Below are 27,997 nucleotides of genomic sequence, written 5' to 3' on the forward strand. Positions count from 1 at the left end.
GAAACCCTAATCTTTCATGTATGAAAGTGCACAGAACTTTCCCGAAAGCAATCATTTGCCTGAGACAATCAAGGTACTATACTGATTTCATGTATTGTATGTCATGTAACTACAAAATACTGAAGACTCTGATGCTAGAAAAATCAATCATTCTCCTCCAAAAAACTTTTTGTGGCCCTGAAAAGGGCCGTTTTGATAGCATTTCATTGATGGCATGATTTAACCTCCGAAACCGTACAGAGTGCGTCCCTGGCGTTTCAAGGCATAGACGACGTCCATGGCAGTGACGGTCTTCCGCTTGGCGTGTTCAGTATAGGTAACAGCGTCACGGATCACGTTTTCCAGGAACACCTTCAGAACACCACGAGTTTCCTCGTAGATCAAACCGGAGATACGCTTGACTCCTCCACGACGAGCCAGACGACGGATAGCGGGCTTGGTGATTCCCTGGATGTTATCACGCAAAACCTTGCGATGACGCTTGGCGCCACCCTTTCCTAGACCTTTTCCTCCTTTGCCGCGGCCAGTCATTGTTGAAGATTTCTGTTAGGTTGCTTACGAACGGTTGAAACGAAACTGATGCTTAACGGACTTTGAGGGTCTTGCTTTTATACGAATTCCCGAGGGTAGACTTTCGAGCATTCCGTTATGCTGCTGCTTCGCTTGGAGAGCATAATGTTGCCTGCGTTAAGGGGAAGTTTCCCCTCCATGTAAGAACATAGCATCTGCCGTTTAGGCGGGAACATGTTCCTCGAGCAAGCTATATATAAGTCCGATCTAAACCATTGAGGGTTATTCTGAAATCGTCGTTTCTTTTGATCCTTTCTCAAATATAATTCAACCACCATGGCTCGTACCAAGCAAACCGCTCGTAAGTCCACCGGAGGAAAAGCTCCTCGCAAACAGCTGGCGACTAAGGCTGCTCGTAAGAGTGCTCCAGCCACCGGAGGAGTCAAGAAGCCTCATCGTTATCGGCCAGGAACCGTTGCTCTGCGTGAGATCCGTCGTTACCAGAAATCCACCGAGCTGCTGATCCGCAAGTTGCCCTTCCAGCGTCTGGTTCGTGAAATCGCTCAGGATTTCAAGACCGATCTGCGTTTCCAGAGCTCGGCCGTCATGGCTCTGCAGGAAGCTAGCGAGGCCTATCTGGTTGGTCTGTTCGAGGACACCAATCTGTGTGCCATTCACGCCAAGCGTGTCACGATCATGCCAAAGGATATCCAGCTGGCTCGTCGTATTCGTGGAGAACGTGCTTAAATTTTCATTCCTTGGTTCAAACAAACGGCCCTTTTCAGGGCCACCAAATTTTTTTAAAGAGATAGTTATGAACTTTTATTTGCCATATCATCTAACAGAAGTGGATGAAGTTTGTATCTAATCAGACCACAAAAGCCCTGCTCACATTGTCACCACATATATTCGATTTCTTATGCCCAAAGCGCTCTAGCTTTGATCTTTCCACCAATCAATACTTCAAATTCTTCTAACAGTTCTACCTTCAATAATAAAACTCGTCGATGTGCCATGAATTCAAATTTGAATTTTAACCAACGACAAAGAAACTAAATAACAAAAAATATACACCTAAGTTTTTGAGAACTGTAAAATGTTTGACTAGATGTCAAAATAAAACCGTTTGACATCTAAAACATTAGAATTCAAACAGCACAACTTTTGATGCTCAACAGATGTTTATGATTCATCCAACTTTTACCTTCATATTGCACTTCAAAGTCAAAAGGCTGTTTCGTCTTTGAATCCAGATAGACAAGTAAAACTTTAACATCTTTAATGGTCTTACGGACAATCTGTAACGATATCGAATAAATGAATCCTCCACAAAACTTTCAACTTTTCGATTATTTGAAATAACTTTTTACTCCATAACCTCTGATAACCAAAACATAAAAAAATAAAACGTAAGTAACTTGATTAATTTTTTTTTTCAAAGGTTTTTTATTGAAATTCATTAAACCTGGATTATATCTCATTATGATAGACATAAATCGGAGATCGGATAGTTTATTTCTACCTCACAAGAAATCTCTAGAACACAGGGACTCTATATTTACAGTCTACAGTTGGTACAACCCAGCCATAACAGCTGTTTGCACGCCCAGTATTATTTACTTGCATATTTATTCAAACTAACAAATATATAGCATCGGTCAAGTCGGACGACAAAACTCTTAGGAATCATATTTGTCGTCCTGAAAAGGACGGTTTGGAAATGGGTAGAGACGAATCGAGTTTAAGCCTTCTTTTCGGTCTTCTTGGGCAGCAGAACGGCTTGGATGTTGGGCAAAACACCTCCCTGAGCGATGGTGACGCCCGAGAGCAGTTTGTTCAACTCCTCGTCATTGCGGATGGCCAGCTGAAGATGACGCGGGATGATACGGGTCTTCTTGTTGTCACGAGCGGCGTTTCCTGCCAATTCCAGCACTTCAGCTGCCAGATATTCCATGACAGCGGCCAGATAGACGGGAGCTCCAGCTCCGACACGTTCTGCGTAGTTGCCCTTGCGGAGCAGACGATGGATACGACCAACTGGGAACTGAAGTCCGGCACGAGATGATCGGGACTTTGCCTTTCCCTTGACTTTTCCTCCTTTGCCGCGGCCAGACATTTTGATGAGTTGAGTTTAGAGTAGCTTTACACAAACGAAACGACGAATTTAGAATGCTCGAAACTCAGTTAGGTCGGCTCTTATATACTTTTGGGCACCCCTTGTTTCCAGACAGGTAAAGCGATGGTGAACATAAAGCATAAAGCAGACGAGGCAATATGCTACCCTTGATGCAGCATGAATAGGGGTGAAAAGAAACATAACAATGTAGGGGAAAATGACGGAATCAAAAATAACTACAACCGTTTCGAATGAGGTCTGCCTGTTTAAAAGCAGTTGCGACTGAAGCCGAAATCATCAGTTTCGTTTCGAATCTAACCCAAACAACTCTACTACAATGGCACCGAAAACCAGCGGAAAAGCCGCCAAGAAGTCCGGCAAGGCCCAGAAGAACATCGCCAAGGGAGACAAGAAGAAGAGGAAGGTCCGCAGGAAGGAATCCTATGCTATCTACATCTTCAAAGTGTTGAAGCAAGTCCACCCTGATACCGGAATCTCGTCCAAGGCCATGAGCATCATGAACAGCTTCGTCAACGATATCTTCGAACGTATCGCTGCTGAATCCTCTCGGCTGGCTCACTACAACAAGCGCTCGACCATCACATCCCGCGAAATCCAGACTGCCGTCCGTCTGCTGCTTCCGGGAGAGTTGGCTAAGCACGCCGTCTCTGAAGGAACCAAGGCTGTCACCAAGTACACCAGCTCCAAGTAAATTGGCTAAAGCGTTTTTAACCGGCCCTTTTCAGGGCCACAACATAGTTTGTCAAGAGTCATGTCTATTTTTGTTGTCACGTACAGACCTATCAGTCTTACATCCATTATTTTGAAAATAATCTAGAAAAGTTGGAGGAGTGATCTTGGTATGAGTAAGATTACTGACTTCGTATAGTGGCATAAATATTCATTGAAAAATAAAAATGCTCATATAATCGATTGATCTTGGACATCTTGTACCCCGATCGGAAGAAACACGTGTTTCGATCCTTCCATGTATCATTGTTTAGATTGCATAATTTGCCTATCGGCTTTACTTCCTCTAGACAATTCGGTGTTGTACAAATGGTTTTGTACGCCGAGAAGTTTTTTCATAACACGCTCTCGGCTCACTTTCAACATCTTTCATGCTTACTAAACTAATCTTTCCGTCTATAGTTTTCATTACTTTCGTTTGACTATTAGAATTTATACTTCACGGAAATGCCATTAAAAATCATCAAATTAGCGGTGATAATCTTTTTGCACATTTTGTTATTCTGTATGGAAGTTATATGGCTGTTTTAATTATCAACTTCTATCAAGCATTGAACAGGAACGCCATGTTTATCGCCATTTTGTTTTTCAAAAACCGAGGCTTCTTGTAGCAATAATGGTCAACGGTTTGATGGATTGCCATCAATGAACTTTTGATATAAGTCTAGCATTATGACTTGTACGGTGGAATTTGAACATCAACTAATCTCATCAAATTTAATTCAAATAAACACTTCAATCTTTAATCTGCATTAAAATCCTATTTAGAATAAAGTAACAAACTAACGTTGCAGCTTTTTCAAAATGCATCATTAACTTAGATTCAGTTGTTTGTGGGTTTTTATCCTACGATACAATAAAGATTTTTTCATACATAGGATTTCAAAGACGATTTTGATTCATGTGGAAACACAAAAACTCGGTAATTATAATGTAATATAAATTTAAAAAGAGAATGTCAAAGTTGTGTTGTTTATGAGCCAAGGCCAAGCAAAATTGAGGATGCAATACTGAACTAGCAGCCTTCTGTCTCGTTTTGACTTCTACTTAGAAACCTGCGTATTAAATCAACCATTCGTTAAATTCTATCAGGTTAGAGCACGTCAAAAAACCAAGTTAAAGCACGTAGAATGTAAACCAGCCAAAAGCTCAAAACTCATTCTTAAACAGAAAATTTGGTGGCCCTGAAAAGAGCCGTTTGTTTGAACCAACGAATGAAAATTTAAGCACGTTCTCCTCGGATACGACGAGCCAGTTGGATGTCCTTTGGCATGATGGTGACACGCTTGGCATGGATGGCACACAGATTGGTGTCCTCGAACAGTCCAACCAGATAGGCCTCGCTAGCTTCCTGCAGAGCCATGACGGCCGAGCTCTGGAAACGCAGATCGGTCTTGAAATCCTGAGCGATTTCACGAACCAGACGCTGGAAGGGCAACTTGCGGATCAGCAGCTCGGTGGATTTCTGGTAACGACGGATCTCACGCAGAGCAACGGTTCCTGGCCGATAACGATGAGGCTTCTTGACTCCTCCGGTGGCTGGAGCACTCTTACGAGCAGCCTTAGTGGCCAGCTGTTTGCGAGGAGCTTTTCCTCCGGTGGACTTACGAGCGGTTTGCTTGGTACGAGCCATGGTTGTCGAGTTGTGATCACGAAAAACGATGATTTCAGAATAACCCTGAACGGTTAAGAGCGGACATATTTATACCTCTGCTCGAGCAAAATGTTCCCGCCTAAACGGCAGATGGTATGCTCTTGCATGGAAGGGAAATTCCCCCCTAATCCAGGCAACATTATGCTCTTCAAGCGAAGCAGCAGCATAACGGAATGCTCGAAAGTCTATCCTCGGAAAATCGTATAAAAGCAGGACCCTCACAGTCCGTTAAGCATTAGTTTCGTTCCAACCGTTCGTAAGCAACCTAACTCAAATCTTCAACAATGACTGGCCGCGGCAAGGGAGGAAAAGGTCTAGGAAAGGGTGGCGCCAAGCGTCATCGCAAGGTTTTGCGTGATAACATCCAGGGAATCACCAAGCCCGCTATCCGTCGTCTGGCTCGTCGTGGAGGAGTCAAGCGTATCTCCGGTTTGATCTACGAGGAAACTCGTGGTGTTCTGAAGGTGTTCCTGGAAAACGTGATCCGTGACGCTGTTACCTATACTGAACACGCCAAGCGGAAGACCGTCACTGCCATGGACGTCGTCTATGCCTTGAAACGCCAGGGACGCACTCTGTACGGTTTCGGAGGTTAAATCATTCCATCAATGAAATGCTATCAAAACGGCCCTATTCAGGGCCACAGAAAGTGTTTCGGAGGAGATCAACTTGAGTTTTCTTACTGTACAATGATGGAAGACAAGGAGAGTAGCTAAGCAAATCTTCTCCGTTTTGTTCCAATTTAAGTATATGTTCAACATCATCTTAGGTCCGAGAAGGTTTTTTTGTCAAAGTTGTACCGAATTCAATCACCTCGCCTGGCTAGCAATATGTGATATCATTCAGATCAAATGAAGGTGCCACACAACAAAACTCAAAATAAAATGTTCACTACGATGAATTTCTGACATCTATAAATGGTTTGCATAAGAATATCAAGTTCACTTGTGAGATGGAAGAGGACAAGGAAATCGTTTTCCAAGACGTTCTCATAAAAAGTGATTAAATCTTTTGAATTTTGAGATTTACAGGAAACCACATGAGATGGCCACTTTCCATCATTTGATTCACAGAATGAATTTAATTGCTTTCTCAAAAGATGGGAAAGAAAAGGAACTTCAATATATCTTCTAAACAGCTAATAAGAACGGATACTAACCCAGTTCTATTCAAGCCATCATCAACAAAATAAAAAACAAAAAATTCTCCAAAGACATCCTCTACTACTTTAACTCCAATTTTAAACGAGTTTCAACGGAGATCGATGGAATTAAATAGCTTCAATGCTCTTGAATTACGATCCAAGGGAACGAAATACATTGGACAAACAAAAAAGAATTTAATAGATAGATTCGAAGATCATTTGGTATTTGCCAAATCAGATTCGAAGACTTCCTTCACATAATTCTAGATCTTCAGTCGCATTACACATCTGTGAAACAGGTCATTTCATCGATCAAGAAATTGTTTCTTTGTTCGATCTTTGAACAGTAATTCACTGAAATATCATGCAGCGGAAAGTAATGAATTTTTGAATCAAAATTCAGCAAATCTGTTGAAAGGAGACACCGGTCCATGTCATAGTTGGCTATTCAAGTTCTAAGGTAAGAAGACATATATTTACCTGACAACTCCCAAAATAGGGCGGGTAACGATAAAAATGCTTCGATCTTGCTTCTTATGTCCTACAGGCATTGCAGTTTGCATCGTTCTTTGAAAACCATCCAGAGCATTTCCAAACCCAAAAGATATCCCTTAAAGTACATTATCCTCATAAAAACAAAATCAAATGTGACCGGTAGGCCAATTTGCCCAATTTATGTCCAGCCTATAAACCCTCCTACGTAACACATTTTATCAGATTTTTTATAAGTGACACGTGAACAACGATGTGAAATTTTAGATGTTCTGAAAACTAAAAATTTACCTCTATTGTGTTGTTAAAAACAATTTTGGAAACAAAACTACACACAAACCTTCACACGTAAAAAGGATTTAAAAATCATAGTTATGTCAACCGATTTTAAGCTCGATGTTGCCCCTCCACCCGATCAGGAGAGGATATAAAAATAATAACCCAAACGTATCTCACCAAGATATTTACATCTTATTCAGTTATAATTAAGTACTCAAAATTTTCGATTTTAAGTTTCTCCAATCTGAATTATATCTTATTCTAATTGGAAGACTTGAATGAGGTTGAGCTTATTTTCAATGATAAAGATTTTTTTTTGGATTGTCCTAAAATAAAATGATTATATCTTATTTTGATATACGTACAACTTTTTATGAAACACGGACATCGAAGTCAACGGACTAAACCGTACATTAATGAGTTTCGCTTAAGGGATCCATAAATTGGAATCTAATTTTTGGGAAACCAAAATTAAAGCATGGTTTTAGCAAATAATGCGGTTCCACTAGAAATTTTTCCTGAAGCCCTCATATCTTGATAAGTTATAATTTTGATATGTTTTGTTCTGCCCGATATGAAAAATAATCGTTTCTTAAACTCTTATATAACATGACTGGTAGTCCTGAAAAGGACTGATTCTGTCGGTTAAGTTGAATTGATCAATCAAGAGACAATTTACTTCTTGGCGGCTGCCTTCTTGGCCACAGTCTTCTTGGCAACAGGCTTCTTGGGGGTCTTTGGCTTCTTGGCAGCGGCTTTTGGCTTGGCGGCGGCCTTCTTGGGGGCAGCAGCCTTCTTCACGGTGCCGGCTTTCTTGGCAGTCTTGGCCGTGGCAGCCTTGGCCTTCTTTTCAGCGGCGGCCTTTGGCTTCTTAGCGGCAGCGGCTTTCGGTTTCTTGGCACCAGCGGCCCTTGGCTTCTTGGCCACGGTCTTCTTCTCACCAGCGGCCTTCTTTGGCTTCTTGGCGGCGACCTTCTTCTTCTTCTTCTCGCCAGCTGGCTTCTTATCCTCAGCCTTGATCTTGAACGATCCGGAAGCACCGGTGCCCTTGGGTTGGGTGAACTTGCCCTTCTCGACACCGCTCTTCAGGGCCTTCTTGATGAAGGGCGACAGCTTGGCCACATCACACTTGTAGTTGGCAGCGATGTACTTCTTGATGGCCTGCAGCGACGATCCCTTGCGTTCCTTCAGCGCCTTGATGGCGGCAACCACCATGTCGTTGACTGGCGGGTGGGTGGATGGCTTCTTGGGCTTCTTATCTCCCTTCGGGGCCTTTGGCTTCTTGGTGGCCTTGGCAGGAGAGGCAGCTGGGGCCGCGGCAGCAACTTCGGTTTCAGTCATTTTGGTTTTGGTTTGGTAGAATGCTCACACTTCACGAGGAAAAGCTTATGAATGAAGCCAATGACAGCACCAAGCAGTCCGTTGTATTTGATGTCCGTGCTAGTGACAAGCGGCAGGTATCTTTATTTCATTCGAAGAGAATCATATTTTGATTTTATGAAACCTTCTTCAAAACACTGTTTATAAAACATTTGGATAAAAAATTACAGATTTATGTTTCATTTATTGAAAGTGAACTCAATAGCTTATCAGAAAATCCATTCGAACAGGCTGAATGTTGACGGAGACATAGGAAGTTTTGACGTTTCATACCACCCTTTAGCAATAAAATTGAAGGTTGTTATCAAAAATGTCAATTTTCACTATTGAAACAATGAAAATTGTTATGATTTAAAGTTCAAATTAAGAAATGGTAAGTTAACTTGATGGATCATCCAAAGTTTTCAAATAATTATATGTTTTATCCAGATCAAATTGCGATTTGTCGAGACACTTTCATGGGACCATAGTTTCAATAAAGTTCGTGAGTTATAAGTTGGTTTAATTCAACAACAAAAGAACAATGAGTCATAAGTGAACTATGATTTCCCTTATAACTCATTAAAAGTATTGATTTTATATCATTAAAGAAATTATTGTAATTTTTACATATTTAAAACATTATCTTTTTTGAAAGAACACAATGAACAACTTTGCACACCACGTGTTCGGTAAAGCTTTATGCTTAGTATGATGCCAAGCTATAGAACAACGGTAACTGTTCGGAATTAATTTTTATTTTATACTTCAATGATCCTATAACAGAAGTTTAAAATTGAAATCATAATTATTTTGAAATATGGATTTCTTTTTCCTAATATCTGATATCATTACAATTAATTCAAAGTTTATTTGATCCTTTGAAATAAGTTCAAGTTGCACTGGTTTTTCAAACGGTATTAAATCCTTTTAAAGTAATAGACTTAAGACTAAAGTTAAATATTTTGTTTATGTTATTCTTCTCGCAACCAATCAAAGTGACAATTAATTCAAACGCGCTTTTTTTCAGAATAATAAAAATAACAGATATCAATTTAAGTAAATTTCCGAAAAGAAATGCTCTTCCGTGTTTCTTCAAAAATTCAAGCAATTGAAATCCGTAAGCTTATGTGCTGTTATGCAAATATTTTTGAACAAATCATTGAAAAAAGCATTTTTGAATTAACAAACGGAATTGGGAGTTTGAATATCACGCAAGCAACATTCAAAGTGAATAATATCAAATATCAATGATACATATTGCCCGGTTCAAAAGAATTCCTATTTTCACCAGCTGCGACGACTTCTAGTCGAGGCATTGTCTTTTGAAAAATATCAGGAACATTTTTAAAGCCAAAAGATAAACGCGTAAATTCATATGGCGACAATAACTGCATTTGGGGAACAATCAAGCCAAATAATTTATTTTAAGCTTGACAAGGTTTAGCTTAAAACTAATTATTTGACTTGATTGTTCCCTAATGCCAGCTACTGTCACCTTATGAAATTTCACGTTTAACTTTTGGCTTTAAAAATGTTCCTGATATTTTTCAAAAGACAATTGTTCTAATAAAATTATCGAGGATACCAGATTTTTTTTTTAAAACTCATGTATAGCCAAAGCAGGTATCTTTGCATGAATTCTAAGGGATGGATCAGGAATCACAGACTGGTCATCGAATTTCCCAGTGATGGCGAAGCAAAACAGAAGACATGTATCGTTGGCAAAGTACATCCAATGCACGCGACATGGATTTGGAAGTAAATTTGATTGAAGCATAAATATAAACATGTCACTTATAACAATCTTTTGATATCAATTATCACATATTATTCAAATCAAATTCGTCAGTCTACTGGCACTTCAATGTTCGTATTTTCTGTTTTATGAAATAAAATAGAGTGAATTTTTTGTTAGGTGTATACTATTTGAAATTGTTTTTTCTCGCTTAGAGCTAATTTTCAGCTATTACTTCGTCAATTTTGATTTAAAATCATTGATGCGTTCCGGAACGCAATATAAAAACTGAACAAATAATGATCATAGTACATTCGAATGATTTCAATTTGAAAAGAAGGGCTTGTGATATAGCTCAGTTGGCAAGTCTGTTGTCTCCTGAGCCGATGTCCGCGAGTTCGAGCCCAAAAGCAAAACATCGAACACCGTTGCACCGGATAAGTTTTTCAATAACGATCCGCCAACTGCAACGTTGATAAAGTCGCGAATGCCATAAAGATGGTAAAACGGCTATAATCGAAACAAAAAAAAATTGAAAAGAAAACAACTCATCTCTCATATACATGTTGTGGCCCTGAAAAGGGCCGTTGTATAATTCATGGTTTAGCCAATTTACTTGGAGCTGGTGTACTTGGTGACAGCCTTGGTTCCTTCAGAGACGGCGTGCTTGGCCAACTCTCCCGGAAGCAGCAGACGGACGGCAGTCTGGATTTCGCGGGATGTGATGGTCGAGCGCTTGTTGTAGTGAGCCAGCCGAGAGGATTCAGCAGCGATACGTTCGAAGATATCGTTGACGAAGCTGTTCATGATGCTCATGGCCTTGGACGAGATTCCGGTATCAGGGTGGACTTGCTTCAACACTTTGAAGATGTAGATCGCATAGGATTCCTTCCTGCGGACCTTCCTCTTCTTCTTGTCTCCCTTGGCGATGTTCTTCTGGGCCTTGCCGGACTTCTTGGCGGCCTTTCCGCTGGTTTTCGGTGCCATTGTTGAGTTGTTTGGGTTGGATTCGAAATGAAACTGATGATTTCGGCTTGGGTTGCAGCTGCTTTTAAGCAGGCAGAACTCATGCGAAACGGTTTTTGTTATTTTCGATTCCGTCGTTTTCCCCTACATTGTTATGTTTCTTTTCTCCCTATCTATGCTGCGTCAAGGGTAAGCATATTGCCTCGTTTGATTTATGCTTCATGTTCGCCAAAGACATACCTGCATGAGCTCATGGTTGCCAACAGTATATAAGCATCGACCCACTGCGATTTTCAACATTCTATATTCATCAGCTCGTTTGTGAAAAACTACTCTAAACTCAACGCATCAAAATGTCTGGCCGCGGCAAAGGAGGAAAAGTCAAGGGAAAGGCAAAGTCCCGATCATCTCGTGCCGGACTTCAGTTCCCAGTTGGTCGTATCCATCGTCTGCTCCGCAAGGGAAACTACGCAGAACGTGTCGGAGCTGGAGCTCCCGTCTATCTGGCCGCTGTCATGGAATATCTGGCAGCTGAAGTGCTGGAATTGGCAGGAAACGCCGCTCGTGACAACAAGAAGACCCGTATCATCCCGCGTCATCTTCAGCTGGCCATCCGCAATGACGAGGAGTTGAACAAACTGCTCTCGGGCGTCACCATCGCTCAGGGAGGTGTTTTGCCCAACATCCAAGCCGTTCTGCTGCCCAAGAAGACCGAAAAGAAGGCTTAAACTGGATTCGTCTCTGCTCATACACTCAAACCGTCCTTTTCAGGACGACAAATCTTTTTCTAAGAGTTGGTTGATGCTTCATAATACTAACCAAATACGACATACTCTTGTCGAGAATATGTATACCCACAAAGATTTAACAAGAGTTATGAAAAAGTAAATACAAAATTACCTCGCAATGTTGTGAAAATGCTTAATAAATATGTGCAACGAAGAAGTCGTAGACAAATTATGCATGATCATAGAACTAGTTTGCCAGAATTAATAACGATTATCTTTTGGGTTGAAAAATGTGCCAGATTGCTTCCAAAGGACGATGCATATTGCAATTCCTGTATGACGAAAGTTAGCATAAATTTTACCTAGCCGCCATCTTGCATTCAAATGATTGCTACGAATAAATTGCATCAGCCAGCTTAAATAGTGAACAGAGGGCATGCATATACAAACACAAACCATTTGAAGCGATTGTTGTGGAAGTCCACGCTTTATTCCTGCCCTTAATCAAGTATCTTTCGTGGTTTTTACCACATGGTTGCCCTGTCCATAGTCTGCATTGTTTTCAATTTGCAGCAGAGATTACGTTGAAAAGAAAAATATTGCTAACTTGGCTTGGTAATAGCTTTTGATATAACTTTCCCATTGCAGGTTGGCGTGGGAATTAATGAAAGAGTCCTTGTTAAGATAAGCTACATTATTGATGAACGTTTCGATCTACTGTGATACGATAACAAATATGTAAAACGTAGCCTCCTGATTAAACTAAACTAAGCAAACTTGATCTTATTTTGAGCTTAGCTAAAACATACACCATATAAGAGTACTTGGGCCTTAGTGGTCTCATAACAATGCCAATAAAATAATAGATTATGATGAACATATACTAAAATTGGAATAATACAGAGAGATGCCATTCGGCTTTTAAATGTTATTCAATAATTTTCAAAGGACGATTGCTCTCAAGATGAACTTGAACGATTATCTTTGGGGCTACAAAATATGCGCGATAGATTTCTAGGGATGATCATTATAGCGAAATGAACAGGGCAGGTAAATGGTTAACATCAAGTAGTCAAAGTCATGCGATATTGATATATTCGGAGGTATCACTGTCATGCAACAGATGTATCATATCACCGTCACATACGGTAGGATATCGCGACATTTTGAACTGAGTGACATCTGAGCCAACGTGATGGTTATTTTATTATGCTCTCTGTCATCATAACATCCTCTAATGTACAAATTGCTGACTTCAGAAACTAAGTGTGAATTTTTGCTTTGAATAAAAAGACGGCTAGCAAATTCTCTCGTTACGGTTGGCTTCACTTGCTGCAAATTTTTCGGAGGGGAACTATCAAAAGGATGGAACTTTAACCAAAATGTATTAAGTAAGAGTTTCGGACGTGTTATTGAAATAATAACGTAAACATTTTCAATAATGTATTATAGGTAACATTTTAAGGGGAGGTCAGAAATAATGGGAATTTGGAACTTTTTGCCGACGAACTATGATGGGACCTGGAGCTGGTCGATGACCATGAATGTAGACCAACTGCCTGCCGAGTCTTTGGTGGTAGTCGGCCCAAGGTATACCTGAACCGTGGACTCACCCTACCCTACGGTTTGTGGGTAGTTCGATGACTGGCGTTGATCTGGCTCAGAACTTGGCATGGTTGTGTGGTCTTGGGAAGTGCCTGAGCCGGAAACGCCCGGAACTCTTAGACCATGGTTGAAAGGAAGCGAAAAGCACTTTTTGATAACTGGTCCCAGTTGGAGTGACGTTCCAAAGACCATTTGGGAGAACGGATCAGGCTGCGGATGAAGCCTTTGTTTTTAGCTAGACTCCATCTATCCAAGATCAAGAACTTGGAAAACTTCTTCATTCAGCACGGTAGTTTTTGACCCTCTTAATTTTAAACATAGCTGAAAAGAATTAAAATGATAATAACAACACAAATTTAACATTTGAATTTTATTGATACAAACCTTCAAGCATAAATTTGTTTGCAATCGATACAGAATTTTACTCAGAGTTTTAAGGCACGCTCCCTTAACTGTGTTCAGTGCGAGTTTCAGGCAATTGAGGTCCAGACGCTCCCGGAGAAAGCATTTTAATTTTGAGAAACCGAGCGAAAATGCCACACAAATCAATTAACAAACGCGTAAAACAAATAATATGTATCGCCGACGAATGTCATGCAACAAAAATTTCTGTCAGCAACAGTATGACAGGAAAAACGAATGCTATGACCGTTTCGTTGGTGACAGGAGTGTAAAAGAGGTGACATTGACATAGGCTACCATGTTAAAGTCAGACGATAGTGAGCGAAATTTATCAGCACTGGAAATGAACTTTAACAATTATCTTTTGGGTTTAAAAGTATGCCAGATGGTTTCAAAAGAACGATGAACATTGAAATACCTGTATGCCATGTAGCATGCCCATTGAGAACATAAATTTTACCTAGGCGTAATCTTACTTTCAAAACATTGAACCTTATAAATAATATCAACCAGTTGAAAAAGTGCACTGGAGGACCGAGGTGAGACATTAAGGAAAGATTAAACAGTTTACTAACATGGATTGGAGGTAATTTACTAAAAGATTTGCTTGGTCCAGACTTAAATAGGATTAATTGATAAGTTTGGTTGCGCATACGTTGGTTCTCAACCGTAAAATATGAACTAAATATAAAATGATGTTGGACATCTATATATATATAAAAATGAATTTCTGTCTGTCTGTCTGTCTGTCTGTCTGTCTGTCTGTCTGTTCCCTATAGACTCGGAAACTACTGAACCGATTTGCGTGAAACTTGGCAGGTGGAGGTATTGGAGGCCGGGGAAGGTTCCTATTATGGTTTGGTACCCCTTCCCCTAACAGGAAGGGGGAGAGGGGCCTCCCAAATAAATGACCATTTTTTGCATAACTCGAGAACCAATCAAGCAAATGGTATCAAATTTGGCATGAGGTGGTATGTGGGAACGGGGAATATTTCAATGAATATTAGGTACCCCTCCCTCCTCTCAGTCGGGTGATAGGGAGGGGGGAGGGGGGCTACCTTACAATTTTTCAAACAACTCGAAAATTATTCAAGATATTGGAACCAAATTTGGCATGGGAAGGTATTTTGATACGAAAAATATGTCAATGATTATTTGAGACCCCTCCCTCTTTACAGATAAAAGGGAGGAGGGGCTCTTTCATATTTTTTTTACATAACTCAAAAACTAATAAAGCAAATGGAACCAAATTTGGCATGGGAAGGTATTTGGATACGAAAAATGTTTCTATGATTATTTAAGACCCCTCCCTCTTTCCAGTAGGGAAATATAAAGGGGGGAGGGGCCCTCTTTTTAATTTTTTACATAACTCAAAAACTAATCAAACAAATGGAACCAAATTTGGCATGGGCGGATATTTGGGAACGTGACATGTTCTAATGATTGTTTGAGCCCCTTCATTTTTCCAGCGGGGAGAAAGGAAAGAGGGAGGGAAGTTTCATACATTTTTTATTGCATAGCACAAGAACTACAACAACAAATGGAACCAAATTTAGCATGGAATGATATTTGGGTACGAGAAATGCTTCTATGAATATTTCGTATCCGTCACTCCTTCGAAAAGGGGGAGAGCAGGTCTCCCTTACAATTTTCAGTATAACTGGAGAGCTGATCCAACAAATTGAACCATATTTGGCATGGGAGGGTATTTTGATACGAGAAATGTTTCTATTGTCAATTGAAGCCCCGCCCCGTTTCCATACAATTTTTTTTTGCATAACTCGAGAATTAATAGAGCAAATGAAATAAAATTTGGTATCAAAAAGTATTTGAGAACAAAAAATATTTTTATGAATATTAAGTTCTCACTCCTCCATTCAATGGGGAGAACGGAAGGGGGATTGTACTTCCTTTCAAGTTTATGCATAACTCAAGAATTTACAACGCAAATAAAACCACATTTGCCATAGAATGGAATTTGAACACGAGAAATTTGTTTATGTCAAACAATTCCTTTTTTGCAGTGGGATGCTAGAATTGGGAATAAAGAAAGGAAAGAGAAAAGCTTACACTTAACTTTTTTTTTCGAGAAATGGACAAAACTTAACATGGAAAATTATTTTGGTATGATTCTATGATTATCTGATACACCATCCTCTTTTCAGTGAGTAAGTACATAGGAGGAGGAAGGTGAGCCCAATACAATTTTGTTAGCATTAGTTCTCAAATTATGCTAACGAAGCCAACAAATGGAAACAAATATGGCATGAAAAGGTACTAGGTTACGATATATGTTTCTACGATTGTTATAGACCCTTACGCTTTACAGTGTAGAGAGGAGAAGAAAGGAGTGGGTTCCATATAAATTTTGTTGCAAAGCTTAAAAACTTATCAACCAATGGAACAATATTTTAAACAAGAAGATTAAAAATCACCCCCAATTTAGCAGGGTTGGGAAGGGAAGGACAGGAGGGAGGAGGGGCTCTCTTATCAGTTTTTTAGCTTAAATCCAGAATATATCAAGCAAAAACAACCATATTTTATAAGTTGGATTGTTTGCGTGCGATTTATTTGAGCCCCTCCTTTTTTAGGGCGAAGCTTAAAGAAACAGATTAAAATTATCAGATCTTTAACACAAATTTATAGATCAAGATTCAGAATATTAGTTTCAGTTATTTTTGGATTGCAATCCGATACTCCAGCTACAGCTTATGCGGTTGCTTATGCATTATGTTATAATTTGATTTAAAATAATGTCAACAAAACAATAAAAGTTTGAGTGAATTCTGAATATATCATTCGATTTTGAAAGGTGTAGCAAAGCACACCGGGTCAGCTAGTATACTATAATTGAAACAATATAGAGAAGACTCACTTAACTTCTCTTCCAGTTAAGAAAACTCAAGTTGATCTCCTCCGAAACACTTTTTGTGGCCCTGAAAAGGGCCGTTTTGATAGCATTTCATTCATGGTATGACTTAACCTCCGAAACCGTACAGAGTGCGTCCCTGGCGTTTCAAGGCATAGACGACGTCCATGGCAGTGACGGTCTTCCGCTTGGCGTGTTCAGTATAGGTAACAGCGTCACGGATCACGTTTTCCAGGAACACCTTCAGAACACCACGAGTTTCCTCGTAGATCAAACCGGAGATACGCTTGACTCCTCCACGACGAGCCAGACGACGGATAGCGGGCTTGGTGATTCCCTGGATGTTATCACGCAAAACCTTGCGATGACGCTTGGCGCCACCCTTTCCTAGACCTTTTCCTCCCTTGCCGCGGCCAGTCATTGTTGAAGATTTGAGTTAGGTTGTTTCACGAACGGTTGAAACGAAACTGATGCTTAATGGACTATGAGGGTCCTGCTTTTATACGATTTTCCGAGGGTAGACTTTCGAGCATTCCGTTATGCTGCTGCTTCGCTTGAAGAGCATAATGTTGCCTGGGTTAAGGGGAAGTTTCCCGTCCATGCAAGAGCATAGCATCTGCCGTTTAGGCGGGAACATGTTCCTATAGCAGAGGTATAAATATGTCCGCTCAAAACCGTTGAGGGTTATTCTGAAATCATCGTTTCTCTTGATCATTTCTCAAAAACGATTCAACCACCATGGCTCGTACCAAGCAAACCGCTCGTAAGTCCACCGGAGGAAAGGCTCCTCGCAAACAGCTGGCCACTAAGGCTGCTCGTAAGAGTGCTCCAGCCACCGGAGGAGTCAAGAAGCCTCATCGTTATCGGCCAGGAACCGTTGCTCTGCGTGAGATCCGTCGTTACCAGAAATCCACCGAGCTGCTGATCCGCAAGTTGCCCTTCCAGCGTCTGGTTCGTGAAATCGCTCAGGATTTCAAGACCGATCTGCGTTTCCAGAGCTCGGCCGTCATGGCTCTGCAGGAAGCTAGCGAGGCCTATCTGGTTGGATTGTTTGAGGACACCAATCTGTGTGCCATTCATGCCAAGCGTGTCACGATCATGCCAAAAGATATTCAACTGGCTCGTCGTATTCGTGGAGAACGTGCTTAATTTTTTTTTCGTTGGTTCAAACAAACGGCCCTTTTCAGGGCCACCAAATTTTCTTTTTAAGAACGAGTTTTGAGCTTTAGGCTGATCCACATTCTACGGGCTTCATCTTTGTTCGTTTAACGTGATTTGACTTGGTAGAATATAACGAATGGTTGAATTAATACACAGGTTTCTAAGTAGTAGTTAATGCGAGGCAGAAGGTTTCTAGTTCAGTATTACACCCTTTAAATCTGCTTGTCCTTGGCTCATAAACCACTCAACTTTGACATATTTTTAAATTTTATTACTTCAAAATTACCCATTTCCAGTTTTTAACATGAATCAAACTTCTCTTTAGAATCCCATGTATGAAAAAATCATTGTTGGATAAAAATCTACAAACAACTAGATCGAAGGTAAGGATGCATTTTGAAAAAGCTGCAATGTTAGTTTTTTTTTTTAATTTAAGAGATTTTAATGCAGATAAATGATTAAAGTGTATATTTGAATTAAATTTAATAAGAGTAAGTTATGTTCAAATTCCACCATACAAGTCATAACGCTATGTTTATATCAATAGTTCTTGGTTGCAAACCATCCAACCGTTGACCATTATTGCTTCAAGAAGCTTCGGTTTTTTGAAAAGCAAAATGGCGATGAATGCGGCGTCCCTATTTGATGCTTGGTAGATTTTGATCATCTGAACAGCCATAAAACTTCCGTACAAAATAACAAAATGTTGAACCAGATTATCACCGCATTTTTTTTTATATTTCTTATTGAATGGTTAATGGCATTTTGGTTAATTATAAATTCTATTAGGAAGAATATCAAATGAAAAAAATGAAAATTATAGACCGATAGATAAGAATAGGAAGCATGAAATGTGTTAGAAATGGCCCAAGAGCGTGTTATGAAGAAGAGAGAGATGAGAAAACTTTTTGTCGTACAAGACCATCTAGGCCGATTTTGCATTGATCTTACATGAATCGATCGAAGCACGTATTTCGTTCGATCGGGGTACACGGCAATGATTTTTTTTTTTTCAAACAAATATTTATGCCACTACATGAAGTCAGTAAACTTAATCATACCAAGATCACTCCTCCAAACTTTTCTCGATTATTTTCAAAATAATGGATGTAAGACTGATTGGTCTATACTTAAGAACAAAAAGAGACATAACTCTGGACAAACTATGTAGTGGCCCTGAAAAGGGCCGGTTGAGAACGGTTTAGCCAATTTACTTGGAGCTGGTGTACTTGGTGACAGCCTTGGTTCCTTCAGAGACGGCGTGCTTGGCCAACTCTCCCGGAAGCAGCAGACGGACGGCAGTCTGGATTTCGCGGGATGTGATGGTCGAGCGCTTGTTGTAGTGAGCCAGCCGAGAGGATTCAGCAGCGATACGTTCGAAGATATCGTTGACGAAGCTGTTCATGATGCTCATGGCCTTGGACGAGATTCCGGTATCAGGGTGGACTTGCTTCAACACTTTGAAGATGTAGATAGCATAGGATTCCTTCCTGCGGACCTTCCTCTTCTTCTTGTCTCCCTTGGCGATGTTCTTCTGGGCCTTGCCGGACTTCTTGGCGGCCTTTCCGCTGGTTTTCGGTGCCATTGTTGAGTTGTTTTGGTTGGATTCGAAACGAAACTGATGATTTCGGCTTGGGTTGCAGCTGCTTTTAAGCAGGCAGAACTCATGCGAAACGGTTTTTGTTATTTTCGATTCCGTCGTTTTCCCCTACATTGTTATGTTTCTTTTCTCCCTATCTATGCTGCGTCAAGGGTAAGCATATTGCCTCGTTTGCTTTATGCTTCATGTTCGCCAAAGACATACCTGCATGAGCTCATGGTTGCCAACAGTATATAAGCATCGACCCACTGCGATTTTCAACATTCTATATTCATCAGCTCGTTTGTGAAAAACTACTCTAAACTCAACGCATCAAAATGTCTGGCCGCGGCAAAGGAGGAAAAGTCAAGGGAAAGGCAAAGTCCCGATCATCTCGTGCCGGACTTCAGTTCCCAGTTGGTCGTATCCATCGTCTGCTTCGCAAGGGCAACTACGCAGAACGTGTCGGAGCTGGAGCTCCCGTCTATCTGGCCGCTGTCATGGAATATCTGGCAGCTGAAGTGCTGGAATTGGCAGGAAACGCCGCTCGTGACAACAAGAAGACCCGTATCATCCCGCGTCATCTTCAGCTGGCCATCCGCAATGACGAGGAGTTGAACAAACTGCTCTCGGGCGTCACCATCGCTCAGGGAGGTGTTTTGCCCAACATCCAAGCCGTTCTGCTGCCCAAGAAGACCGAAAAGAAGGCTTAAACTGGATTCGTCTCAACTCAAAACCAAACCGTCCTTTTCAGGACGACAAATATGATTCCTAAGAGTTTTGTCTCCCGACTTGACACCGTTGCGATGAATTCAATTTTCATGTTTCATCAAAAGTTGTATGCAAATTAAACTGGGATTTTAAATGTCTCTTTCATAAAAATCTGAAAAATCCTCTTTATTAATAAAAAGGTTTTTTTCTCAATCATTTATGCCAATCAAAATTAGATATAATCAAGATTTAATAAATTGCAATGAAAAGAATTTGAGTAGAAACACTATCTAGTCATGTTACTCATGAGGTATTACCTGTTTAACGTTTTGTATATCAGAAGCTATGGAGCAAAAATCATTTTCAAATAATCGAAAAGTTGAAAGTTTTGTGGAGGATTTTTTTATTCAATATCATTACAGAATGTCCGTATGACAATTTAAGATGTTCAAGTTGTACTCGACTATCTGGATTCAAAGACGAAACAGCCTTTTGAGTTTGAAGTGTATTATGATACTTAAACAATGGTATTTGTAGATAAAATTAGGATGAATCATAAACACCTGTTGAGCATCAAAAATATGATATACTTTAGTATCGTCATTTTGTTGTTTGAATTCAAATGTTTCTAGACACCATGATGGTAACCCGAGCAGACATTAATGGCAAAATTTTAGCAAATTTTGCTATCACGCCCTGAGAGCCAAATGTGCTCTCATTTTGCTTGACATAAGGTGGTACACAGCAAAAATGAGAGCACAAATTTTCATACATGGTTAGCATAGTGATACCTTATTTTGCTAAAACTGAGACCTTAACTACACCTCGTTTTTTGAGAGCTTAGAGAGCATAAGGATGCCAATATAAGACATCAATTAATTTTCAATAACAGCAATATTTGGCATAATTATGCTTTCATTTTTTTTAAATGACAGTAAAATTAGGTGTAGTTAAGATCTCAAGACAAGTAGAATTCAGCATTACTTTCTATCGGGGTATGCAAATTTTGATTTTATTTTTTGTTGTGTATCACCTTAAGTCAACCAGAACAAGTTCAAATTTGATTGTCAAGGCGTGATAGCAAAATTTGTAACCAAAAACGCCCTTAGTTATGCAACGTGTTTACAATTTACATAAATACCATTCGAATTTATTTTAAAGTTTATCGGATTTCAATCAGCAAAAATAAATAAGGATTCATAAAAAAGTGTATGAGAAAACAAGAATTGCAAAAAAAAGATTTATACAACATGCGCGAAAATGTGTTTCGTATTGCATCTATGCACATATGTAAAAAATATCCAGCAATTGTTAACAAAATATTTTGAATCACATTTAGCATTCTTTTATAAACATTCATAATCATACTTTCAGATATTCATTAAAAATACGTTAAGCGATTTAGATTTGAGTTGAAAATATTTGAGAATTTATTTTACAGCTATCTTTTAATAGAAAAAAGTAACTCCAATTTGAAAATAGAACTTTTCCGTCAAGTTCGAAGCCCAAATGTTATGGATCTTATGATAATCGCTTAGAAAGATCATAATCTATATATATAAAAATGAATGTTTGTCTGTCTGGCTGTTCCCTATAGACTCGGAAACTACTGAACCGATCATCGTCAAAACTGGCATCTGAGGGTTTTTGAGGCCGGGGGTGGTTTCTGTAATAGTCAAAACTCCATCCGACTTAAGGAAGGAGAGGCTTCCATACAAAATTTGTAGTTTTTCGAAACAAATTAAAGTCATGACATCCATTTTCTTGAGATTTTTTTTTCCTTTGGGCTGTTTGTTTTTCGTCTCTATGGTCGAGGCGTCGCGAGCCAACGTCGCAAAAGGAAAGTAACCCAGGCATAGCATACTGATCAGTAGGAATATTTTGGCGCGTATTTCTCAACCAAGCATATTTTCTTTGAGGGGTTTGTTTTTCGTCTCCATGGGCGAGCAAACGTCGTCGCAAGAGGATAGTAACCAAAGCACACTGTTCATTGATAGCTGGAAAATTTAACAATAAGGCGCCTGTTTCTCAAACACATGGGGCGATATGCAACCTAGATGTGTTTTTTTCTTGCTTATTTGATTTGTACACAGCACGTGGTAATAAATGACGCCTAGATGTGACACGGATTGGTATTTTATCAATCGAATCAAAACCAATTGAAAGATTTGCAAAAATACTTCCATATTTAGTTCGTGTTGATGTAGATAGCATTCGACTTTTCATTCATGGAACATAAGAACATGTTCAAACGTTCAACTTTTTCTGTTAAAAAAAAATAAAAATTATGTTTTCTTCTAGAAATTGTTACTTCGGCCCAAATACACAACTGAAACGAATTTAGAAATGAAAATGGGAGCTTTTTATTTTAAATAATTCTGAAAAAACCATCGTACTTTTTGCTTACATACCAATTCAAGTACGTACTTAACATGAAAAGTGTTTTTGTGTTACATGGCTGCATAAAAGAGACTTTTGATCCGCTTCGTTTTTGAAAAGCGAGACTTTAGAACAGATATTCAACTGGACGCAAAGTTTTTAAGAAAAATTTTTAGTTTAAAAAACAATATGTTAAAAACAATACAATGTGTTAAAACAATGTGTTAAAAACAATATTTTCTTCTGTCAACTTACACGGTGGGGCAAGGGCAAACGTCGAACTTTTAAGAAATTCATCTTCAAAATGATTCAATATGTTGGAAAGACCAGAAGGGGTATTCCGAATGTTGAAACTGCAGCGGATATTGAAAATTCTTAAATGTCTTTGTAAATGAAGGTCATTCCCTTTGAACAGCATTCGTTAAAAGTGGAGTAACAAACATAAATTTATATTGCAGGAATACTGCAGATATATCAGTGAAACTTGATAGAACAAAAACAGGAATTCTTATTAAATTCAATTTAAAGCCATTACTCTGACGCATCTGTAAATAAGCTTTGCATTGACACTTGCCCCAAATGTAAACTTAGAAATTTGTTTTTGCCAACATTTTTGAATATTTGACTTTCAAAGAGAAAAGAAAAAAAAACGCTGAGAACTTATTTAGTGATGCAACTGATATTTTTTTAAATATTTATATGTTTACCGTAGTAAATTTATTTAGAAAAAAAGAAATTTGCACTGTATTTAATACGTAACTAATTTAATATATTTTTCATTACCATGATGAGTGCTGTTTGGGTATCGAGCCGGTTAAATTTGCCTACCTTCTTGAAGCAGTGGGGGACAAAATTGAAAAAGATGGGAGAGCTCCCATGTAAATTTAAGATAAAGAGCTTTTCAAAGAAGGGACCATATTTAAAAAGGTTTTTTTGGGTACAGAGTACGAATTTCAGATCTTGAAAAACGAGTTCAGAGATCAAGTTTCAGTAAATAATATATAAAAATCTTTGAATTGCAATTCAGAACTGCAGCTGCAGCTCTCATTTCAAAGTTGTTGGTTCTGAAGTATGATGAGGTTTGATTTAAAAAAATGCTCTCTAAAATCTAAATTTGAATAAATTTTTACAAATTGCATTTATTTTCGGAAGGTGTAGCAAAGCACAACGGGTCAGCTAGTTCGTTATAAAAAACGCCTTAATGTACACAAAGTCATGATGGTATATAAAACACAGATTATTTTCATCTTTAATTTTATTTCGTAGTCTATCAAAAGGCGTTTTGAATGTCAAATTGGCTTATATGGAAAACTGTTATACCACCAAAAAGATTCATAATAACATGACATCATAAATTGTCATGCACAGTTTTAGATCTTAAGAGATTTAGAATTAGGCGACCGCTAACGTTAGACAATTAAACAAGTAAACCATTGTAATGAACGTATGAACAAAAAAAATCTGCGCTTAATAAAACTAAAATTTAAGCTTATTGTGATACAATCACTGCGCATAGCTATCTAATGTCCGCGGGAAGGTAGTACAACTTCCTTTCGTCTATGGAAACATGAATCGGCTACAGTTCACTTACCTTGCACCTTTGACGGAAGCAGGCTACACGGTTCGGTCTGGTTGTCACCTTCCAGGAACACCGGGGCGAGGGATTCTAACGACAATGTTGGAAACGAACAACTGCATTCACTATTCTTACATCATCCGTTTGACATGTGGAACATCGGATTCCACAGCGTGTCCGGATCTTTTGTGTGTTCCTAAAAACAAATTATTTAGTAATTTTTTTTTCAAATAAAACAAAATACTTTTGCATCCTGGTCGAAGTGCATAGCATTTCGATTACTTCTCCGGTTGTTTTATGAAAGGTGACTCCAGAATTAGGAATACTCGGTACCTCTTTCACAAGCACATTCCTGCTCCGTCCCAGGCAGAGTCCACTCATTGTTGAAGGAAGGCGACTCATTTCGTCAGCAATCTGCACGGTCACTTTGCCCATGTTGCTGGAGTCTCACTGTCAAATTGTACCTCCGGAAGTTGTTATTGGGCAAGTGGGAAGTAAACAGCATTCGGAACAGCAATCATGTTATCATAACTTCTCAATTAACGCTTCACTAAACTCGCAATACTGTACGTGACCGAATTTTTACTTTTTACACCGTTTACTGTCGATCCGAAAAATTAACGACCGAGAAACATAAACAAAACATAAACAAATGACAGATCTGGAAAACACTGAAACAAATTACTTCGCTGTTCTTGAACAATTGGTGGAATCGTTTTTTTTTTTTTTTCAAAAACCAAACAACAATAAATTTTCAACAGGTACTTCTTAGTTGCGAAAAAACATAATTGGTAAACATATAAATATTTTGAAAAAAAATTTAAGTTTTGGTTGCAGTTTAATGCAAGAATAGGGAGCAGTGTTTGTGATTTAATTCTGGCATTTCCACTGGCAGTTTTGTTTTTTTTTTCACGGGATTTTAATTGACTGTTCAATCATTCATCCTGGTATCCATTTTGATTCATCGTTTGCTCTTCACTCTTTTATTTCGAAATGATAGCATTTTTTTTTTATTGATTTCACTCATTCCGACTGAAAGCACTTTTTTGATCTTAAAAAACTGTTTCTTAAAAAGTTCATAACAAAACATTTGTTATTTTTAAAATGTTTTAAAATATTTGAAGGTTTTTTTTCCTTTCGTACCGCATACGTAAGCGTAGTACGAGATAAAAGACAACGCATTGTACGTTTTTTTTTTTATATAAATATCTGCATAAATATACAGTGAAGCCTTTTAGGAGGTAGAAAATGAAATATGTTTCCAAAATAGAAAACTTCAAAATTTCAAATCCTTGAATTTAATAGAGTTTAATATATTAAATATTTATCTAACCCTCCAAAGCTGGCCGTAAATGTTGACTAAATTAGTTGATTTAAGATTCATTGTGTCAGTAATTTATTCTAGTTCCTCAATATTTCAAAATAAAGTCGGTATGTTTAGCCAGGTTATCAAAAATTGGTTTCAAATATAAAAAGTCTAGAAAAATAATTTTATTTTCAAAATATTTAGAACTTTTGATAGCATTGTTATATTTAAGTGCTTCATTGGTTTTTGTTAAGAATAAATCTTTCCAACGATGTATAAATATAATGAGGTCCAATGTAAGTTTTGACAGCAATCTCAAATCTCCCGGTAGAAAAAAAAATTGCTTCAAAAAATGACATTAAACTTTTGCTTTGCTTCGCTGTACATCATTTATGCATGAATCGATTTTTAAAACTAAAATTTTATTTTTTTTCGGTAATTTGATTATTGTTTTCATAGGATATATACTAAGTCTCTCAAAAATCGCAGTTCTGCAGTATATTGGAATGATAATTGAAATTTGTGCTTTGGGTCATATTGATCCGAACAGCTTCGGAAGGTTCAAGATGTACCAATTTAAACTTTTGCTGACCAGTTCATAAGAAATCGTCAGAGTAGTAAATTTTTCTGTCATTTTTATGTCAATTGCTTTTTAAGATAAAAAAATTATGTTATGATGCTTACTTTTGTTGATGGATGATTTTGGCTCAAATTATGTCATCTTTTGATTTTTTTTAAATTTTGTTTGTTAAAAATAATTATGTATAGCTTAATGATGCCAAGTTTTTCTATCACCGAAAAATCAACACTAAATTATGCTATCAGTATGCTGTTGATACCTCATTTTAGTCTTAAAAAGCTATAAACTGAAAATTATTTAAACCTTACTGATGCCTTGTTTTGCTATCATGAAAAATATCATACCAAATGATGCTATCAATTTGATATTGATACCTTATTCTGGTTTCAATTTGCTATCAATTTGGGCATCAAAGTCTGCTCGGGAAACGATTTTATTTTGACAGTCAAAATATTTACAGTTTTTTTAAACTTATATTTTTTTGTTATTTAAGTTTCCTTGTCGTTGGGTTACATTCAGATTTAAATTCATGGAACATCGACGAGTTTTATCATTGAAGGAAGAACTGTTAGAAGAATTTAAATTATGATTGGTGGAAAGATCAAAGCTAGAGCGCAATCGGTATAAGAAATCGAATATATAGAAGAAATATTTGCAGGTCATTTGTGTTATGGATAGCTTAAAACTATCTGTGCGATTCATAGATCCGCTTCTGTTTGATGATAAGGCAAATAAAAGTTCATAATTATCTCTTAAAAAGAAAATTTGGTGGCCCTAAAAAGGGCCGTTTGTTTGAACCAACGAATGAAAATTTAAGCACGTTCTCCACGAATACGACGAGCCAGTTGGATGTCCTTTGGCATGATCGTGACACGCTTGGCATGGATGGCACACAGATTGGTGTCCTCGAACAGTCCAACCAGATAGGCTTCGCTAGCTTCCTGCAGAGCCATGACGGCTGAGCTCTGGAAACGCAGATCGGTCTTGAAATCCTGAGCGATTTCACGAACCAGACGCTGGAAGGGCAACTTGCGGATCAGCAGCTCGGTGGATTTCTGGTAACGACGGATCTCACGCAGAGCAACGGTTCCTGGCCGATAACGATGAGGCTTCTTGACTCCTCCGGTGGCTGGAGCACTCTTACGAGCAGCCTTAGTGGCCAGCTGTTTGCGAGGAGCTTTTCCTCCGGTGGACTTACGAGCGGTTTGTTTGGTACGAGCCATGGTTGTCGAGTAGTGATCACGAAAAGCGATGATTTCAGAATAACCTTCGTCGGTTTAGAGTGGACATATTTATACCTCTGCTCGAGGAACATGTTCCCGCCTAAACGGCAGATGCTATGCTCTTGCATGGAAGGGATACTTCCCCTTAACCCAGGCAACATTATGCTCTTCAAGCGAAGCGGTAGCATAACGAAATGCTCGAAAGTCTACCCTCGGAAAATCGTATAAAAGCAGGACCCTCATAGTCCGTTAAGCATCAGTTTCATTTCAACCGTCAGTAAGCAACTTAACACAAATCTTCAACAATGACTGGCCGCGGCAAGGGAGGAAAAGGTCTAGGAAAGGGTGGCGCCAAGCGTCATCGCAAGGTTTTGCGTGATAACATCCAGGGAATCACCAAGCCCGCTATCCGTCGTCTGGCTCGTCGTGGAGGAGTCAAGCGTATCTCCGGTTTGATCTACGAGGAGACTCGTGGTGTTCTGAAGGTGTTCCTGGAAAACGTGATCCGTGACGCTGTTACCTATACTGAACACGCCAAGCGGAAGACCGTCACCGCCATGGACGTCGTCTATGCCTTGAAACGCCAAGGGCGCACTCTATACGGTTTCGGAGGTTAAATCATGCCAACTGAGCTATCAAAACGGCCCTTTTCAGGGCCACAAATTCTGTTTTGGAGGAGATCAACTTGAGTTTTCTTACTGTACAATGATGGAAGACAGGAAGAGTAGCTAAATAAATCTTCTCCGTTTTGTTCCAATTTAAGTATATGTTCAACATCATCTTAGGCCCAAAAAGACTTTATTATCAAAGTTGTACCGAATTCAATTACCTCGCCTGGCTAGCAATATGCGATATCATTCAGATCGAATG

General features: G+C 38.9%; 5 protein-coding genes and 1 pseudogene across 5 annotated transcripts in view; 4 read left to right on the top strand and 2 right to left on the bottom strand.

Moving 5' to 3' along the window:
- The window catches only part of LOC129758177 (probable serine/threonine-protein kinase DDB_G0282963), a 425,584-nt gene that overhangs the window by 386,464 nt on the left and 11,123 nt on the right, over window positions 1-27,997 (top strand). The window lies entirely within an intron of this gene.
- Window positions 213-17,042, bottom strand: LOC129758180 (uncharacterized). Its single transcript, XM_055755640.1, has 4 exons — window positions 16,741-17,042; window positions 7,426-7,450; window positions 4,677-5,021; window positions 213-543 (listed from the first exon to the last, which is right to left on the bottom strand). Exons 1-4 carry the CDS (start codon window positions 17,031-17,033, stop codon window positions 220-222), a joined length of 987 nt encoding a protein of 328 aa, XP_055611615.1. The 5' UTR covers window positions 17,034-17,042; the 3' UTR covers window positions 213-219.
- Window positions 5,306-27,987, top strand: LOC129758178 (uncharacterized; annotated as a pseudogene).
- LOC129758182 (histone H1A-like) lies at window positions 7,621-8,308 on the bottom strand. Its single transcript, XM_055755643.1, has one exon. The coding sequence runs from the start codon at window positions 8,284-8,286 to the stop codon at window positions 7,621-7,623; it is 666 nt and encodes a 221-aa protein (XP_055611618.1). The 5' UTR covers window positions 8,287-8,308.
- On the top strand, window positions 11,354-11,891 carry LOC129758200 (histone H2A). The gene has a single exon (XM_055755658.1). It carries the CDS (start codon window positions 11,362-11,364, stop codon window positions 11,734-11,736), a length of 375 nt encoding a protein of 124 aa, XP_055611633.1. The 5' UTR covers window positions 11,354-11,361; the 3' UTR covers window positions 11,737-11,891.
- LOC129758203 (histone H2A) lies at window positions 19,691-20,065 on the top strand. Its single transcript, XM_055755661.1, has one exon. The coding sequence runs from the start codon at window positions 19,691-19,693 to the stop codon at window positions 20,063-20,065; it is 375 nt and encodes a 124-aa protein (XP_055611636.1).

The sequence above is a fragment of the Uranotaenia lowii genome, chromosome 3, assembly GCF_029784155.1.
Source record: "Uranotaenia lowii strain MFRU-FL chromosome 3, ASM2978415v1, whole genome shotgun sequence".
In the NCBI taxonomy this organism is placed as follows: domain Eukaryota; kingdom Metazoa; phylum Arthropoda; class Insecta; order Diptera; family Culicidae; genus Uranotaenia; species Uranotaenia lowii.

Coding starts and splice junctions, on each gene's coding strand:
- LOC129758182 (XM_055755643.1), bottom strand. CDS start 8,286: ATGACTGAAACCGAAGTTGCTGCCGCGGCCCCAGCTGCCTCTCCTGCC.
- LOC129758180 (XM_055755640.1), bottom strand. CDS start 17,033: ATGACTGGCCGCGGCAAGGGAGGAAAAGGTCTAGGAAAGGGTGGCGCC. Junction 5,022..7,425: donor CCGCATTATTTGCTAAAACC/ATGCTTTAATTT, acceptor TTTCGTGATCAC/AACTCGACAACCATGGCTCG. Junction 544..4,676: donor TCGAGGACACCAATCTGTGT/GCCATCCATGCC, acceptor GCAACCTAACAG/AAATCTTCAACAATGACTGG.
- LOC129758200 (XM_055755658.1), top strand. CDS start 11,362: ATGTCTGGCCGCGGCAAAGGAGGAAAAGTCAAGGGAAAGGCAAAGTCC.
- LOC129758203 (XM_055755661.1), top strand. CDS start 19,691: ATGTCTGGCCGCGGCAAAGGAGGAAAAGTCAAGGGAAAGGCAAAGTCC.